The sequence below is a fragment of the Pichia kudriavzevii genome, chromosome 3, assembly GCF_003054445.1.
Source record: "Pichia kudriavzevii chromosome 3, complete sequence".
NCBI lineage: Eukaryota > Fungi > Ascomycota > Pichiomycetes > Pichiales > Pichiaceae > Pichia > Pichia kudriavzevii.
Genome location: NC_042508.1, coordinates 873,658 through 888,354, shown reverse-complemented (window position 1 = coordinate 888,354; position 14,697 = coordinate 873,658). Strand labels below are relative to the sequence as shown.

At 39.8% G+C, this 14,697-nt stretch overlaps 7 protein-coding genes across 7 annotated transcripts; 5 read left to right on the top strand and 2 right to left on the bottom strand.

Moving 5' to 3' along the window:
* Positions 1 to 183: 183 nt before the first annotated feature.
* Positions 184 to 2,190, top strand: C5L36_0C04090 (uncharacterized protein; the record flags this gene model as incomplete). Its single annotated transcript, XM_029466090.1, has 1 exon — positions 184 to 2,190. One exon carries the CDS (start codon positions 184 to 186, stop codon positions 2,188 to 2,190), a length of 2,007 nt encoding a protein of 668 aa, XP_029321950.1.
* Positions 2,191 to 2,248: 58 nt separating this feature from the next.
* On the bottom strand, positions 2,249 to 3,406 carry C5L36_0C04080 (uncharacterized protein; the record flags this gene model as incomplete). The annotated part of the gene is made up of 1 exon (XM_029466089.1): positions 2,249 to 3,406. One exon carries the CDS (start codon positions 3,404 to 3,406, stop codon positions 2,249 to 2,251), a length of 1,158 nt encoding a protein of 385 aa, XP_029321949.1.
* Positions 3,407 to 6,269: 2,863 nt separating this feature from the next.
* C5L36_0C04070 (uncharacterized protein) lies at positions 6,270 to 8,378 on the top strand (the record flags this gene model as incomplete). Its single annotated transcript, XM_029466088.1, has 1 exon — positions 6,270 to 8,378. One exon carries the CDS (start codon positions 6,270 to 6,272, stop codon positions 8,376 to 8,378), a length of 2,109 nt encoding a protein of 702 aa, XP_029321948.1.
* Positions 8,379 to 8,648: 270 nt separating this feature from the next.
* On the top strand, positions 8,649 to 9,365 carry C5L36_0C04060 (uncharacterized protein; the record flags this gene model as incomplete). The annotated part of the gene is made up of 1 exon (XM_029466087.1): positions 8,649 to 9,365. One exon carries the CDS (start codon positions 8,649 to 8,651, stop codon positions 9,363 to 9,365), a length of 717 nt encoding a protein of 238 aa, XP_029321947.1.
* Positions 9,366 to 10,203: 838 nt separating this feature from the next.
* Positions 10,204 to 11,388, top strand: C5L36_0C04050 (uncharacterized protein; the record flags this gene model as incomplete). The annotated part of the gene is made up of 1 exon (XM_029466086.1): positions 10,204 to 11,388. One exon carries the CDS (start codon positions 10,204 to 10,206, stop codon positions 11,386 to 11,388), a length of 1,185 nt encoding a protein of 394 aa, XP_029321946.1.
* Positions 11,389 to 11,934: 546 nt separating this feature from the next.
* C5L36_0C04040 (uncharacterized protein) lies at positions 11,935 to 12,234 on the top strand (the record flags this gene model as incomplete). Its single annotated transcript, XM_029466085.1, has 1 exon — positions 11,935 to 12,234. The coding sequence occupies one exon, from the start codon at positions 11,935 to 11,937 to the stop codon at positions 12,232 to 12,234; it is 300 nt and encodes a 99-aa protein (XP_029321945.1).
* A 199-nt stretch (positions 12,235 to 12,433) lies between these two features.
* On the bottom strand, positions 12,434 to 14,683 carry C5L36_0C04030 (uncharacterized protein; the record flags this gene model as incomplete). The annotated part of the gene is made up of 1 exon (XM_029466084.1): positions 12,434 to 14,683. The coding sequence occupies one exon, from the start codon at positions 14,681 to 14,683 to the stop codon at positions 12,434 to 12,436; it is 2,250 nt and encodes a 749-aa protein (XP_029321944.1).
* Positions 14,684 to 14,697: the final 14 nt, after the last annotated feature.

The following is a 14,697-nucleotide window of genomic DNA, read 5'->3' as shown; positions in this document are numbered from 1 at the left end:
AGGAAATAGCAGGCGTGCTCGACCGGGAAACTTGGAGAGAGGCTGGGGGCCTCAATGAAGGATGAAAGAAACGTAACTTGGTCTTTGTTGCTTGAGGGGGCCTATCACGTTTGACGGAAGGGCTCAATTCAAGTACACAAGCCCTGGAAGAACGACCGCTACGGACAGTGCTGTTCTTTTGGTATGAATTTTGCAAGTGATGTGTATCCACCGGGGACACAGCTTACTGTGGGCACCCACCAGGTGGTGGTGGATAAATACTTCAGTAAAGGCGGGTTTGCACAAGTTTACACGTGTACAATACAACCAGCTTGGAAAACACAAACGCAGGCATGTCTGAAGAGAGTGATGGTCCCAGACAAACCATCTTTGGTAACTTTAAGGAAGGAAGTTGACGCAATGAGGAAATTACAAGGTTTGAGCTGTATTGTGTCGTATATAGACTCACACGCTGCAAGATCCAGGGGGAATTCGGCAATGGCATATGAAGTATTTGTGCTTATGGAATATTGTCCTAATAAGGGGCTAATTGACTACATGAACACCAGATTGGTTAACAAACTGAAGGAACCGGAGATTCTGTCTATTATGGAACAAATTACAGAAGGTGTTGCTCATATGCATGCACTAAATCCTCCATTGATTCATCGAGATATAAAAATAGAGAATGTTTTGATTGATGCAAACATGAGCTTTAAGTTGTGTGATTTTGGATCAGTTTCAACACCAATTCAACCACCTAAAAATATTGAAGAATTCAAATATATCCAAGATGATATTTTGAGAAATACAACTCCTCAATACAGATCACCTGAAATGTTGGATTTGTACAAGAACCAGCCAATTGATGAGAAGTCGGACATTTGGGCATTAGGTGTCTTTCTTTATAAACTATGTTATTACACGTCACCATTTGAGAAAAATGCTATCAATAATAACCTAAATGTTGGCTACGACGAGAATTTCTTAATATTACATGGGATGTATAGTTTACCACCAACGCCCGCATATTCCCCAAGGTTGAAGAATATGATCTCAAAATTGTTAGTGGTAAATCCAAGCCAACGTCCAACTGTTTTTCAGCTGTTGGAAGAAATCTGTAATATGAGAGGCAAGCCTTATCCGCAAATCAAAAAGCAAACAACCACGTTCCTACCAACTCCTATTAGTACTAGCAGCTCTGTGAGGAGCTACGTACCTGTGACGCCAGCCAAGATGGCTACTGGTGGTGGTACCGTGGATAATAATCCAACATCTGGTTTCAAATACAATGCTTTGAAACAAACGTTGTCGAACACCGAAAGCTTGGTGACTACGAATGACCCTGTGAGGGAAATTACCAGTGGTAGGTCTCGGAGGCCGTTATCATTGTACAATAAGTATCCTGCTGATCGCTCCAACAATCGAGATAATAGTGTGGATATTATAAACTTTATGAATGAACTAAGTACCGAGGAGGTTGTGAAACTATCTCCAGATGGGAAGAAGAGTGATAAAAAAACAGAGTTTATTCCTAATGCATTGGATTATATCAAGTCTTTGTCTAGGCAAAACACCAACCAGAGCATGAATAAGTCTAATTCAACTTCGAAATCCAAGAAAAGATCCAGCATTACATCAATCAAGAATTTACTTACAGGAGGATCTACGAAATCAATTGATCATACCAATGACCGACCATCGCATAGGTCTTCACTTCATTTGAAAAGGAACACTAGTGTTGATTCCTTGCCAGACTCAAGCGCATATAAACCAAGCACACAGTTGGCAGATCTGAAAGAGATGTCGCCTGAGGGCAAGAAACCACCACAATTCGAAAGCATTGATGCTACTAAGGGCTCAAAGAGGTCTATCCATAACAGAATCAAGACTTTATTCAACGATAGCAATGAACCTAAAATCAAAACAGCATCAGGATACGGAAAATATACTGATAATATTATTAAGTCGAATACAATTGCAAGTATATCACCGGCTGAAGCTTCGCATAAAGTTATTACAAAGCCTATAAAGTCATCAGCAACTATAGATTCTGCTACCACCGCCAATATTGTGAAAAGTAAAAAACCTCCACCACCAAAACCAAAGAAACCAGCATATTTACGATCAACAACTGATACTCAAAATGAAGATTTCGATGCATTAGAAAGACGCTTTGAAAGAAAATTTGTAACTATTGATAAGATATAAAAGAAAGTGATTAACACTTATGAACGAGAAAAAGAAAGAAAAAAACTTGAAGTGAATGCTAATATGGTTTGAACCTATGCTTTTTGTTTTTGGATGACGTAGATGTTTTCTTTTTACCCTTTTTATCTTTCTTCTTCTCTTTCTTTTCTTTCTTTTCCTTTTTTCTAGCATCGTATTCGATATCCATTCTTTCTTCAACGGAACCATCGTCTTCCTCTTTGAAAAACCAACGTTCAGTGTTTTTAGCATCACAATTCCATGCACGAATGTGATTATCCTCTCCAGCTGTATATGCAACACCATTGACGACTTTTATATCTCTAACAATCTCATCGCCATGACCGCCAGCAAAAGTCCATAATCTGTTCTTTGGGAGAAAATCCTCCTTGATTGGATCAAATTCGTAGAGTTTAACTACTTCTTTGGAATTCGATCCACAAGCTATATATCCAGGAGCATAAAGATCCACCACATATTCACAATCCCACTTACTTCTGATATCGCCATGATCTTTATCATTGTTTATCTTTCCCTTGGTTTCACCATCTTCAGGATTAAATTCTTGTTGTGTGCTCAAGTCGAAAACTCCAAAAGTTTCCATGTGACTCAAAATATAAATTCTATTTGGTGTTAGAAAGCCTGCAGAATGTACGCTATTATAATTGATACATTGAAATAACGCATCATCCTCTTCAACAATGTCAAGATTGTAAATATTGACTAAGCCATCAGTACTTCCACTCAATAGCAAATTGTTCAAAGTGGGGTGAAATTTTGTTTCCGTTATATCATCATTATGGGAATCAATAAACGACCTCAAGGTGGTATCCAATTTCCTTAAGTCCCATAAAACCAATTCGGAATCGGTGCCTTTGAGCTGCGACCCTGCTGAAATGAGTCCGTGATTCACGTCAAGACTAAAAAACGGCAGATTTCTCGAGTTCGTTAAAGTGTTCACCGAGTTAGTCAAGGGTGTCCGTGAGTCCCATATTTTTACAGTGGCATCGTCTGAACAAGAATACAGAATGTTGTCGTTCACCGGATCCGTTTGCAACTTATGGATAGGAGCAGCATGTGCATGTATAGTTTTCATGACAGGCCATTTAGTAGTATTTAATGGTAGCTGGTGAATTGTTCCCTTCGCTGTAGATGCATAGATGTATTCTGACGAAGGAGCAAGCGATATGACCCAATCTGGAAGTTCTACAGCAGACATTCTAGTTGGTGTGTCATGTAATTTATGTTTTAGAATCAGCACTGTTTACAATTAACATGACTTTTTTTTCTGTAAAAAAAATATAGCTTTGATGACATACAAGTTGATCCATATGTAGAATTCTTTTTTTTTCTCTCCCTCAAATAAAGCAGATTCATCGATGTAATAAAATACACAGCCATTGATTTTTGCGCGTGTCTTTCAATAGAAGTTAATGTGACTCTATATAGTGTGTCGAAGCTATACATGAAGATCCTCAACTACCTTGGCTAAAAACTATACGATTACTCTACATGTGATACTAAAGAGAGTGGTTCTGGTTGCTTGGACATTTACTGAGGAAGATAGCCAAACGGAAAATCACTGCTAGTTTAGTTGAAAGAATTCATCACTCCGGTCTGCCGGCTTGTCATGTAGAATAGCTGTCTAATCCCGATTGCATGTCTCTGAGTTTTATTGTAGGCACGTTCAAGAGAACCCCAAATATAGTATGATAGTTGCATCCTTGAGTTGTGAGAAGATTGGGCTTTTTGTGAATGGAATCCCCAATCCCCCGAAAACTAGTATTACTTTAGCCAGAAGTTGTCATACCTCTGACTGCGGATGTCAATTTTATATACGCTGTGTATCATTGATGCCACTCTCGTTTAAGCAGACTTGGAAACTCGACGTTTTATTCTTCTCTAACAATAAAAAAACATTTCCATTCTACTTCCAATAGTAATGAATTTATTAAAGTACGAACTGGCGTTCGGCTGGATGAAGTTTAACAATTGCTATAATAATAAAACATATAGTTACATCAAGAGATTGAGACTGGTTCAGAAGAAAAAAATCATATATTTGGTATTATAGCACAAGTTTTCCGGTATTAGGTTAATAATAGTATTGGAGTACTTTTGGGACCTAATTGAGATTGTATTGAATTCAGAGTATTTCTAAGGTTTTTGATGATTTTGAGGTCTTTTCAAAACAAAGGAGTAAAGCTTTTAGATGATTCGCTACCGTAGTTTCCTTTTATACACAACTCTCAGTTGAAGAACCTCCCTACATATGTTAGCTCCTCGACATACATCAGGGGATTATTATCACATTGTAGGGATCATGAGAAACATATAACAGGCCAACCTCTCCTTGAAGAAAAACAAAGCTACAATTGTTGGTAGCAATCAAATAGCTTGAAATTCATATGGTGTCACAAAACATATTCTTGTACAGCTTTGATGCGAGCATTAATAAGAAAGAAACTAAACACTAAGTTTCAAGCCTGGGTAACAGCAACAAATTTCAATGAACCAAAGCTGGCATATATCTATTCAACTATTCTTAAGTACCATTAATATCCTCCAATTAGCAAATGTCAGTTATCTATTCTTTAGTAGCAATGTCGCTCTTGAATATAGAAAGTTGTAGAATAACCATTGGTAGTTGTAGCTCCCATGAAATTTGGTACGCTTTCTTAAATATTTCTCCGCTTCAATTAGGATACAGCAAATAATGTAGTGTTTTGTATAGTTTGATAAGAAACGGTTTACCAGAAGTGTTCTTTTTTTAGAAATCAAGAAACGGTGTTACAGAAAGTGATTAGATATAGATGCCCATACACCCTGAACATTAATAGCAAAATGACCAATAACCGGGAATCCAACAACAGAGTTGTTTTTTGGCCACTTTTACAAACGTCCGGTGTTCTCTTGTGTAACTTAGATTGAGGAAACTGTTGTTATCAAATTTTTAAATCTTTATAGACAGTGTCTTCTGACTAACTGGGAATTAAACATTCCAACCAACCGTTAGTTTGGATTTCACTTTGTTCAAACAACCATGTGTTTACAAGCGGTTTCTATAAAACCCACGTGTATCTTTTGGTGGGCTTTATGTGGTAAGGAATAGCAATATTCGTCTGTTATTGTTTCGACTCATGCATCCCGTTCCATACCTTTGGGTTTTTCTCTCAAACACAATTCGTGGCTTTCCCGACACCAACTAAACTTCGAAAGGCAAGACGCCATCATATATAATAGAGTCATCTGACCACAATTAGTACAGTTGAACATGTGAAGCGTTCTGAAGTCAACATTCGGCATTTGAAGAATCATGACATGATCATCTCGGAAGAAACGACACCAATGTTGTTTCTGCTTGAGTTGACCAACAAACTCAAAAGAAGTCTCGATCTTCTAGTAAAAATGACAGCTGTATTTCGACCTTTGATTGTTTTCTGTAACCCATTTTCAACATTTTTCTTCTATTTTTGTTTGCCACTTCACATTTTAATCATTTCCTGTACACAATGTCTGTTATCGATAGACTCTGAAAAAAGACCTACTTTTTCAAATACTGCTAGGGAACTCTGTCATAGAAACAAAAGACGAGTATATATTCTCTGCAAAACTAAAACAATCAAAACCTGGAGTCATAGTTTACCTATGAAGCAAATTACAAGGTCTCGTGCTCATCTTTGAGTCACAACATTATCTGTATGACTTCTGAGAATTATGATTTACTTTTCATCTCGGCTTTTACGTTTTATAAAATAAGTGGTTCAGATGAATGTACCAATTCAAAAGTAACTCCTCTCAAAATTTTCTATATCTTCTCTGGACTCCTACGCAGACCTGAACTCCAAGCAGAGTAAATTTTAGTCATACTAGTATGCAAGATGAACATGACGCGGGTAAACGAACTTCTTCACGCGTTTTCCTCGGGGCACAAAAAAAAATTACCACTGGTTCTGATGATGATGGAAATTGGAGTATACTTAACCAGAGGGAAGGAGATGTAGTTGTTTTTCGTCAAACTGTCACGTCTTGTGTTTGTTTTTTGCTTTTCGAACACTTGTGTGATTACATACAGACACCGAATGTCGTCTATCAATAAGTCGGGTAAGAGGTTTATTCCCAAAATGGCTGGAAGGGGCCGCCGTGCAGCCACGGCCACACCTTCGGCCCCAGTATCTGTGACACGACCAGTATTAACGCCTATAGCCACGCCGGTGTCTACACAAACGTCAACGCAAGCTACTGAAGTTGAGAACTTACTAGAATCACAGACTCCGTTGAACACACAGGAGGCGCAAGATGCGAGTGTCAACAGCAAGCCGCTGCCGACACCATTATCGACGCAGCATAGTATACCTATTGTTCCCGAGGAGGAGAACGAGGAGGAGAATGAGGAACCGCTCAGTGATGTTGATGAACTCAAGGAAGATTGCAATAGTATTGATGCTGGTAGTAGTGGTAGTAAGGTGGCTCCGGCATTAAATCAAGTGGCACGCAAGACATCAATCAATGTTTGTGGTGAAGAGAGGAAGCCAAGTGCCACGTCTTCTGGGTTGAACTTCACGCAACCAAAACCACACCGAACGAGATTGAACTCTTTATCACAACCGAGTCCGATTCCTGGAGTCAATAACACACGCCGACCAAGCGCTACTACTGTTTCGGGCCTTGAGAACGGGTCCAGGAGGGGGAGCCAAGTCATACCCATGATACCAGTTAGTAGAAGGGGCAGTGTGAATATATCCAGAAGAAGTAGTGTTGGTACTGTTGGTGCTGTAGGGATTTTAGTTGGAGAAAATGGCCGTAGAGGTAGTGTTGTTGGTGAGAATATAAGGAATGAATCGAGTGTCAGTGTCAGTATTCCGGTGTTCAAGAGCAAGAAGAGAAGGGTGAGTGTACGGCAGGAGAGGGGAGGAGATTGGAATGGTGTCACTGAGAAACTCTTTGGAAAGAAGGAAAGCTTTATGGATAAACAATTAGTCGGTGATGTGAGGGAACATGGTATGGACGGTATGGATGAAGATGCAGAAGGAGCAACGGAGAGAGCACAAGAAGTAAAAAAGGACAGGGAAGAAGAAGTGGGTAAGTTGGAGATTACGGATGAGGATGAGAAGCTTGGTAAGAAGCTGATATACAACAATGAGACGAAGAAATACGAGGCTGTTGATGTTGAGGAATTGAGGAACTACATTGCAGTGGAGAACCTTCCGATCAAATACAAGTTTTCACATTCAGTGGAGAGTGCCCGTGAGTTGAGAGACATCCGAGTGAAGGCTGAGGGAAAGCTGAGTAAGAATTTGAAGATCAACGAGAGAAAAATACTAATGGGTGAGCTATGTAAGCCGTTTTTGCCTATTGGGGAGACGAGTGATAACTACGAGCGGGCACTAGAAGCTGAGGCGAAGATGATGAAGACCAGGGTCGAGAGGAGGAAGATCCGGGAGAAGGCCCGTCAGTTACGAATGAGTGAGGAGGAGGTTGTTAAATTGAGTGAGAACTACAATTTACAGGTTATGGAGATCAACGAGAGTGAGCGGCGGGCCAAGGTGAAGGAGCTGATGGATAAAGAGAATGAAGATACGAGGCGACACAATGTGCCAGTTCTTACTATGGAAGGTGGCAAGGTTACGTATAGTCATGAGAGTACAGTTGTTGATCGACACGAGGACACCAAAGTTGAGATGGAGCGTGTTGAGGAGAATCCTTTTGAGAACATTGTCACTTCTAGTAGTTACACTAAGCGACGCACCACTATGAAGTGGACTGCGCAGGAGGTTGCTGAGTTGTTAAGGGGGGTTTCCCTTTGGGGGACTGATTTTGGGCTAATTGCGCAGCTTTTCCCGCATCGTACACGTAAGCAGGTGAAGGCCCGATTCCTTTTAGAGGAGAAGCAGCGTCCTCATTTGGTGGAGTTTGCGTTATTAAGAAAGGCACCTGTTGATGTGGATGAGTACAGTGGTAAGAGTGGAGTTAAGTTCAAGGATCTTAGCGAGTACAAGCGGGAATTTGAGGAGCTCAAGGAGAAGCATGAGCAGGAGATACTGAAGATGGGAGAGGCTAGGGAGAGAGCAATAGCTGAGGATCGAGCTGGAGGAGGAGGGGGTGTTGTTATACCAAAGAAGAGGAGCCGGAAGGCCGTTTTGGCTGAGTTTCGAAAGAACGAAGAAGTTGTTGGTGTCTTGGAGAAGTGAATCATTTTGTATTGTATAATATAGCAAAGTATGGTATAATTTATAATTACCAACAAGAGAGGGTGAAGTAACGATAGCATGGAAAGGCGTGCTACCGCAGCACCCTGGTAGCACGGACGGTGTGCGAGTAGGCTGTAGTGCAAGCGAGAGACTGGACGAGTTTTTACAGTCTGCCTGCAGCGTGCACGTGAAGGGGGAAGTGTAAATACCGATGTAGAATGGCCAAGGTAATGACAAGAAGGTCTGTGTGAGTGATGTTTGGGGTAAAGCATGCAAGAGAAAGTGGATGCAGATGGACGATGGGCGTATTATCAAGACGACAATAGGAGAGTCAGAGAAGACGTTGTTGGGATAGTTGTTGCTATTGTTGTCAGTGCTGTTTGCGTTGTCTATTTGGACAAAGCGTCGATTAAACGAGTCATTGGAGTGTGGATCGAGCAAATAGTAGGTATAAATTTACCAAATGGTACGAATACCACTAATACTACTACTAATAATACTACTAATACTACTACTATTATTATTACCAATACTACTACTACTATCGACACAAATACCATTCTTACTGTTATTGGTATTGGTACGCTTCTCTACTCTCTAGCGGTCGTTTTCCGCACGGTAGCACGTGTGGGCGGCGGTGCTACCGCGCGTGGCGGCGGGGACGGGGTGCTGGTTGTGCGCGGAGTGGGAGTTTCTTTAATGACATCTCGTAGACACCCTAACGGGGGGGTTAAATTTGTCCCCTGGGGGGTAATTCTTCGTGCTGTTAAAGTTGAGATTTTCCAAGGGTGTCGCGTTTGTGAACAGGTGTACCTCGTCTGTTTAGAGGATAACAATAATGTCAAATTCCTCCTTAGTAACCCTTGCAACGCCGCGGCCGTCGCGGCGCAACAAAACGCGTGTTGCGCCGGCGCGACGCTTATTCCTATTGTTGGCGGTGAAGAGTTACAAGAGAGAGTATATAATTTTGTCAACACTTGCCTATAACGGTATAACCGAATATGGAAATTGATGGGGGTATTGTCGTCTTCCTCTTTGGGGAAGGGGGGGAAGAAAAACAAAATATTTATTGTTGCCCTTTTATTGATTACCCCATTGGGAATTGTGTTGTCTTTGTTTTGCCCCCCTAGAAGGTAAACAATGGCCGGCTGCAGTTGCCGTTTTAGGCAGGCGCGAGTGGTTTGTCTTTGTTAGCCCTATTCTCTGACAATGTAAACAATGAAGATCTGGTGATGCGCAAGTGAAGGAAACACAATAGAAACCCGGGAATCCCGGAAAACACGGAAAACACGGGACTCGCGCTACAAGACAAAGACAAGTTGCTTAAACGACAAAACTCAATGGACTCATTTATAAGTTGGCCACCGTGTGCACTTTTTTTTTTCTTAGCCAAACTTTACTTGCTCGGTTGTTTGTTTACCTGTTTACTTATTTTATTGTTTATTTATTTTATTGTTTATTTATTTTATTGTTTATTTATTTTATTGTTGAAATTTCCCTTTTGCGAGTTTTTTTTTTTCTCTTTTTTTTTCTTTTTGGATTTTTCGTAGTTTCGCAGTTTTCCCTTTTTTCGAATCTTTTGGCTGTTTTCCCATTTTCTCTGTTGTTGTAGTTTTTGCTCAGCTTTTTGTTTTCTGTGTTTAGTTTGTTTCTTTCCTTCTCTTCTCTTTTGTTATTCTTTCATTCTTTAGATTAGTCACACTCAAACAAACAAACAAACCCACTTTAGTCACTCTTTAATTTTCCAAAGCCGGTGTTAATCCATTAAGACGAATCCGAAAACCAAAAAAAAAAACCAACTAAATATTAATTATTATAAAACAAGATGTTACTCACTTCAGTCTTGCAATCTCTCGCTTTAGCGCTCTCTGTTTCGGCATCTCCAGTCGCTCATTTACATCATGCCCACAAGAGAGATGTTGTTCACGTTACTGAAACCGTTATGGTTACTGTTGGTGGTGCAAACACTAACTTTGATCAAGCTCCAGCTGCTACTCAAACAACCATTGATTCCCAACCAACTGAAGGTACTCAAACAGCTTATGCTTATCAAGTTACAGTCTTGCAAGATTCAGATGATAATAATACTGCAACTGCTTCAACTTCAACTCCTGTCAAAAATTTTGAAACTCAAGCTGCTGCTGCTGCTGCAACTTCTTCTGAAGAAACAACCTCTTCTTCAACCTCTGCTGCTCCAGCTTCAACTTCTTCCTCCTCCTCTTCTAATGATGACACCTCTGGTGCATTTTCTGCAGGTTCTAAAGGTCTCACCTATTCTCCTTACAATTCAGATGGTACTTGTAAAGATTTAGAGTCGGTTAAATCCGATTTGGAGAAATTGGCTGATTATTCTTTAATTAGGTTATATGGTGTTGATTGTAATCAAGTTGAAAATGTTTTACAAGCAAAGAAAGATGGTCAAAAATTATTCCTTGGTATTTTCTTTGTTGATCAATTAGAAGAAGGTTTAGAACAAATTGCTAATGCTATCAATTCTTATGGTTCTTGGGATGACGTTCATACTGTTTCAATTGGTAATGAATTGGTTAATGATGGTTCTGCAACACCTTCTCAAATTGGCTCTTATGTCTCTCAAGGTAGATCAATTTTAAAATCTCATGGTTATAATGGTGCTGTTGTATCTGTTGATACTCATGTTGCAATTATTAATAATCCTGAATTATGTCAATATTCAGACTATATTGCATTCAATGCTCATGCTTATTGGGATGGTTCTATTGTTGGTGCAGATGCTGGTCCTTGGTTATTATTACAAATGCAAAGAGTTTGGTCTGCTTGTGGTGGTAAGGATGTCTTATGTACCGAATCTGGCTGGCCTCATGCTGGTGATAATAACGGTGTTGCTGTTGCATCAAAGGACGTTCAAGCTGCTGCAATCAAATCCATTCAAACCACTTGTGGTGATGATACTATTGTCTTTACTGCTTTTGATGATTTATGGAAACAACCAGGTTCTAAAAACTGTGAACAATATTGGGGTATTTACTAATTACATTAAATAGAAGTTAGAAAATTTGAGAAGAGATTGAAATCCATTTTTAAATTTCTTATTCCTTCTCTCTTTTATTTCCCTCTAATGATGTTTTCTTCAATCGTTTGTCTTTCCTTTATCTAGTTCTATTTTTATCTCAATTTTTTACAAACTTGACATACCCATAAAATAATTGAATAAAGTTCCAAAAAAAAAATGAAAAGAAAAAAAAAAACACCAAATTAAATAATATGTTGAAAAAAAAAAAGACTCCGTACAATAACAAATGAATAACAAATGGTTAACAAAACAATTAAAACTACGTCTCCTGGTGTGTGCTTGTTTGCGCATATGCTTCTTAAGGTACACTAGGTTGGCCCCTTTATAATTTGACTCGTTTATATTCAATATACTACTTTATTTTAATAACTTTGATTGATTTTTCATCGCGGACGCCTTTTTTTTCTCCGTATTTCATTACATCTCTCCCACTCTGCACTTGTTACACCTTAATAATCGATGAATTGACACACTCTTCATCCTAGTCGACTCTACATCAACCCAATGTTCAACCAAATATACCGCTCGTCGATCCCACTCATTAGAAGATACTCCACGGCACACCTGGACGATGCAGAGAAACACATCTACAACAAGCTTAAGGCGACCCTCTCTCCAACCACCCTTGAAGTGCGTGATGTTTCTGGTGGATGTGGATCCATGTACGCTATACAAATTGTCAGTGAAAAGTTCAACGGCTTACCCATGATCAAGCAGCATCGTCTCGTCAATGAGATTCTGAAGGAAGAAATTGCAAAGTGGCATGGCCTGCAGTTGAAGACCAAGGCGGCAAACAGGGTTTGAGTGTGCTAGTGGTCCCCCTGCCTCATTGCAGGCACAAATACACATTGGTGGAGGCCCTCGTTGATACATACAAAAATTTATTCGTATAAGATATACAACAGAAAACATCTAAAAACAAGGATGGAATGATTATATATTAATAGAAATTCCCATATATTATGGTGCTTCGTTTGGAGTAAGGGAGAGAGAGTGAAGGGATTCAATCCTCAATAACCTCCTCCTTCTCCTCGACGATGATCTCCTTGACTGTTTCAATGGTTTCAACCTCGACATTCTCCGAAACGTCCTTGAGTTGCAACTTGGAACGGACTTGGTTTCTGTACTCGTTCCACTCTTGTAATAATTGTCTTCTTCTCAAGATGATCTCACGTAATGCGGCATTGGTGTCCATGGTGTCGGCCTCCTCGAATTGTGCAGCATATTCCTTCAAGTTCTTTCTGACTCTCTTCTTATCGTTGGAAGTCAACAACGATTCTGGTCTTGGACGCCATAAAAACTCCTTGAATCCGTTGATATGCTCCTCCTTCAACAAGTGGCCGGCCACATCGTAGATGCTATAACCATTGTTGATCTTTGTCTTCCAGGATGATGAAACTGCAGTAACAAATCTACCAGATTTCTCCCACTGTAGATCGGTCAATCCACTGAAGGTTTGTGTCGATAACAACTTCAAGTTCGATTGCACCTTTGGATTCTGATCTTTTGGTTTGTCATCATCGAACTCAACATCGTAGAACTTCAACTCTGGGTTCTGTGTATTGAAACTCGTCAATATAACAAACCTACCCTTTGGTGACCAACTGATGTCTGTACATGTGTTGTTCTCCAAGGAGGTCAACTTGACCCATTTCTTCAAGGAGGTAGTGCCGACTTTAACCTCTTCAACATCGAAAAATGTTATCGTGTTAGATTCTGTGGCAACATTCGAATTGGACAACTCACCTTTATCGATCCTTGAAATAGTAATGAACTTGTTGGAATTAGGCTCCCATTTGAAGTTCAAAACCAAGTCCTGTAATTCAATCTTATCAACCGGTATGTCCTTCTCTGACAATTGGAAAATGTGCATGTTACTGAAAAATGTCTTTTTGGATTTCTTGTGTCTTGTGACATTACAACATAGGTACTTTCCAGATTCGTTCCAGTCTAGCTTGATATCTTTGACTTGGACTAGTGGAATTGTTCTCAAGACAGACTTATTTGGAATCGACATAACTGATACCTTAGCAGATTGATTCTCGGTCTCCGGTGTCCAATATGTCAGAACAACATCTAAAGGATCACTCTTTTTGGAACTGGATAGTTTGATACCAGCAGGCGCAAATGAGAAATCTTGAATACCCTCGATCCTAACGGTGTTCTTGCCTAATAACTGGAAATCCTTCTCAGTCTCATAGATTGCAAGCGCATCAGGGCCCATTCTGGCACAGTATTTATCATCATAAGACCACTTGATTAATGGCCATGGCATTCTCGTTGCATTTTCTAAATTAGGTGGTAATGCAAACGTCTTCACTGGTAATCCAATAGCAATATCCCAAATAACCAACTTCTTTCCGATATCTTCACTCTTGAATGGATAGTCCTTACGTAATTCTTCTCTAAGTTCCATCGGATCCATAATTGGTTCAGGTGATAGGGTGACTAAAAACTTCTCATTTGGTGAAAAGTCGATCAATCTAACACCAGGATGTAAATGTCTGTTGATTCTCTGGAAGCCTTCGCCACCCCATGATTGAACACCTTGCGGGAACATCGAAAATAAATATTTACCCTTTGGAGACCACTTCATATATGTAGATGTCCACTGTTCACGTGGCTCAATAACTGCCTCGTTCTCCAAGTTCTTTCTATACCAATAGATGCCAACAGATTGGTTATAGTTAATCAAAAACTGGTCACGACCTTTTGGATCGACTAACCATTGATTCAAATGTCCTGTTTCTTTGAATGGCGGAAATTCCGGTGCATTGAATTCATCATTGACCTTGCCACTTAAAACATATTCTTCAATATCACTCAATTTATTGACTAACAATCTATGTTTAACATCCAATTTCTTACCGTTAAGTGACTTGATGGCCTTTAGTGCTTCGATCGGATTGGAAAATCTGATAATTAGGTAACCTTTGGTTTTTCCGTCCTCGACTGGAAGATACATGTCTTCAACTTTGCCTGATTGTGAGAAGAGTTTCGTCAAGACCTTCTTCAAAACCGGTGCCTTACTCTCTGGTGCAATTGGTGCACCGTCACATAGTACACAGCAATCGATGAGGTTATTCTCTTGTTTGACCGAGTATTTTTCCTCTAAATCAGAAAAGTCTAACTGCGAAATATCAACTGTAGATGGATCAAACTCAACAGACATGGTTACTTCTAAAAACTCAAACTGTATATCTTCAATTATATTGGGTATTGTGGTACATTCAATCGCATTATTTTTCATCATTCCTCAACACGAAA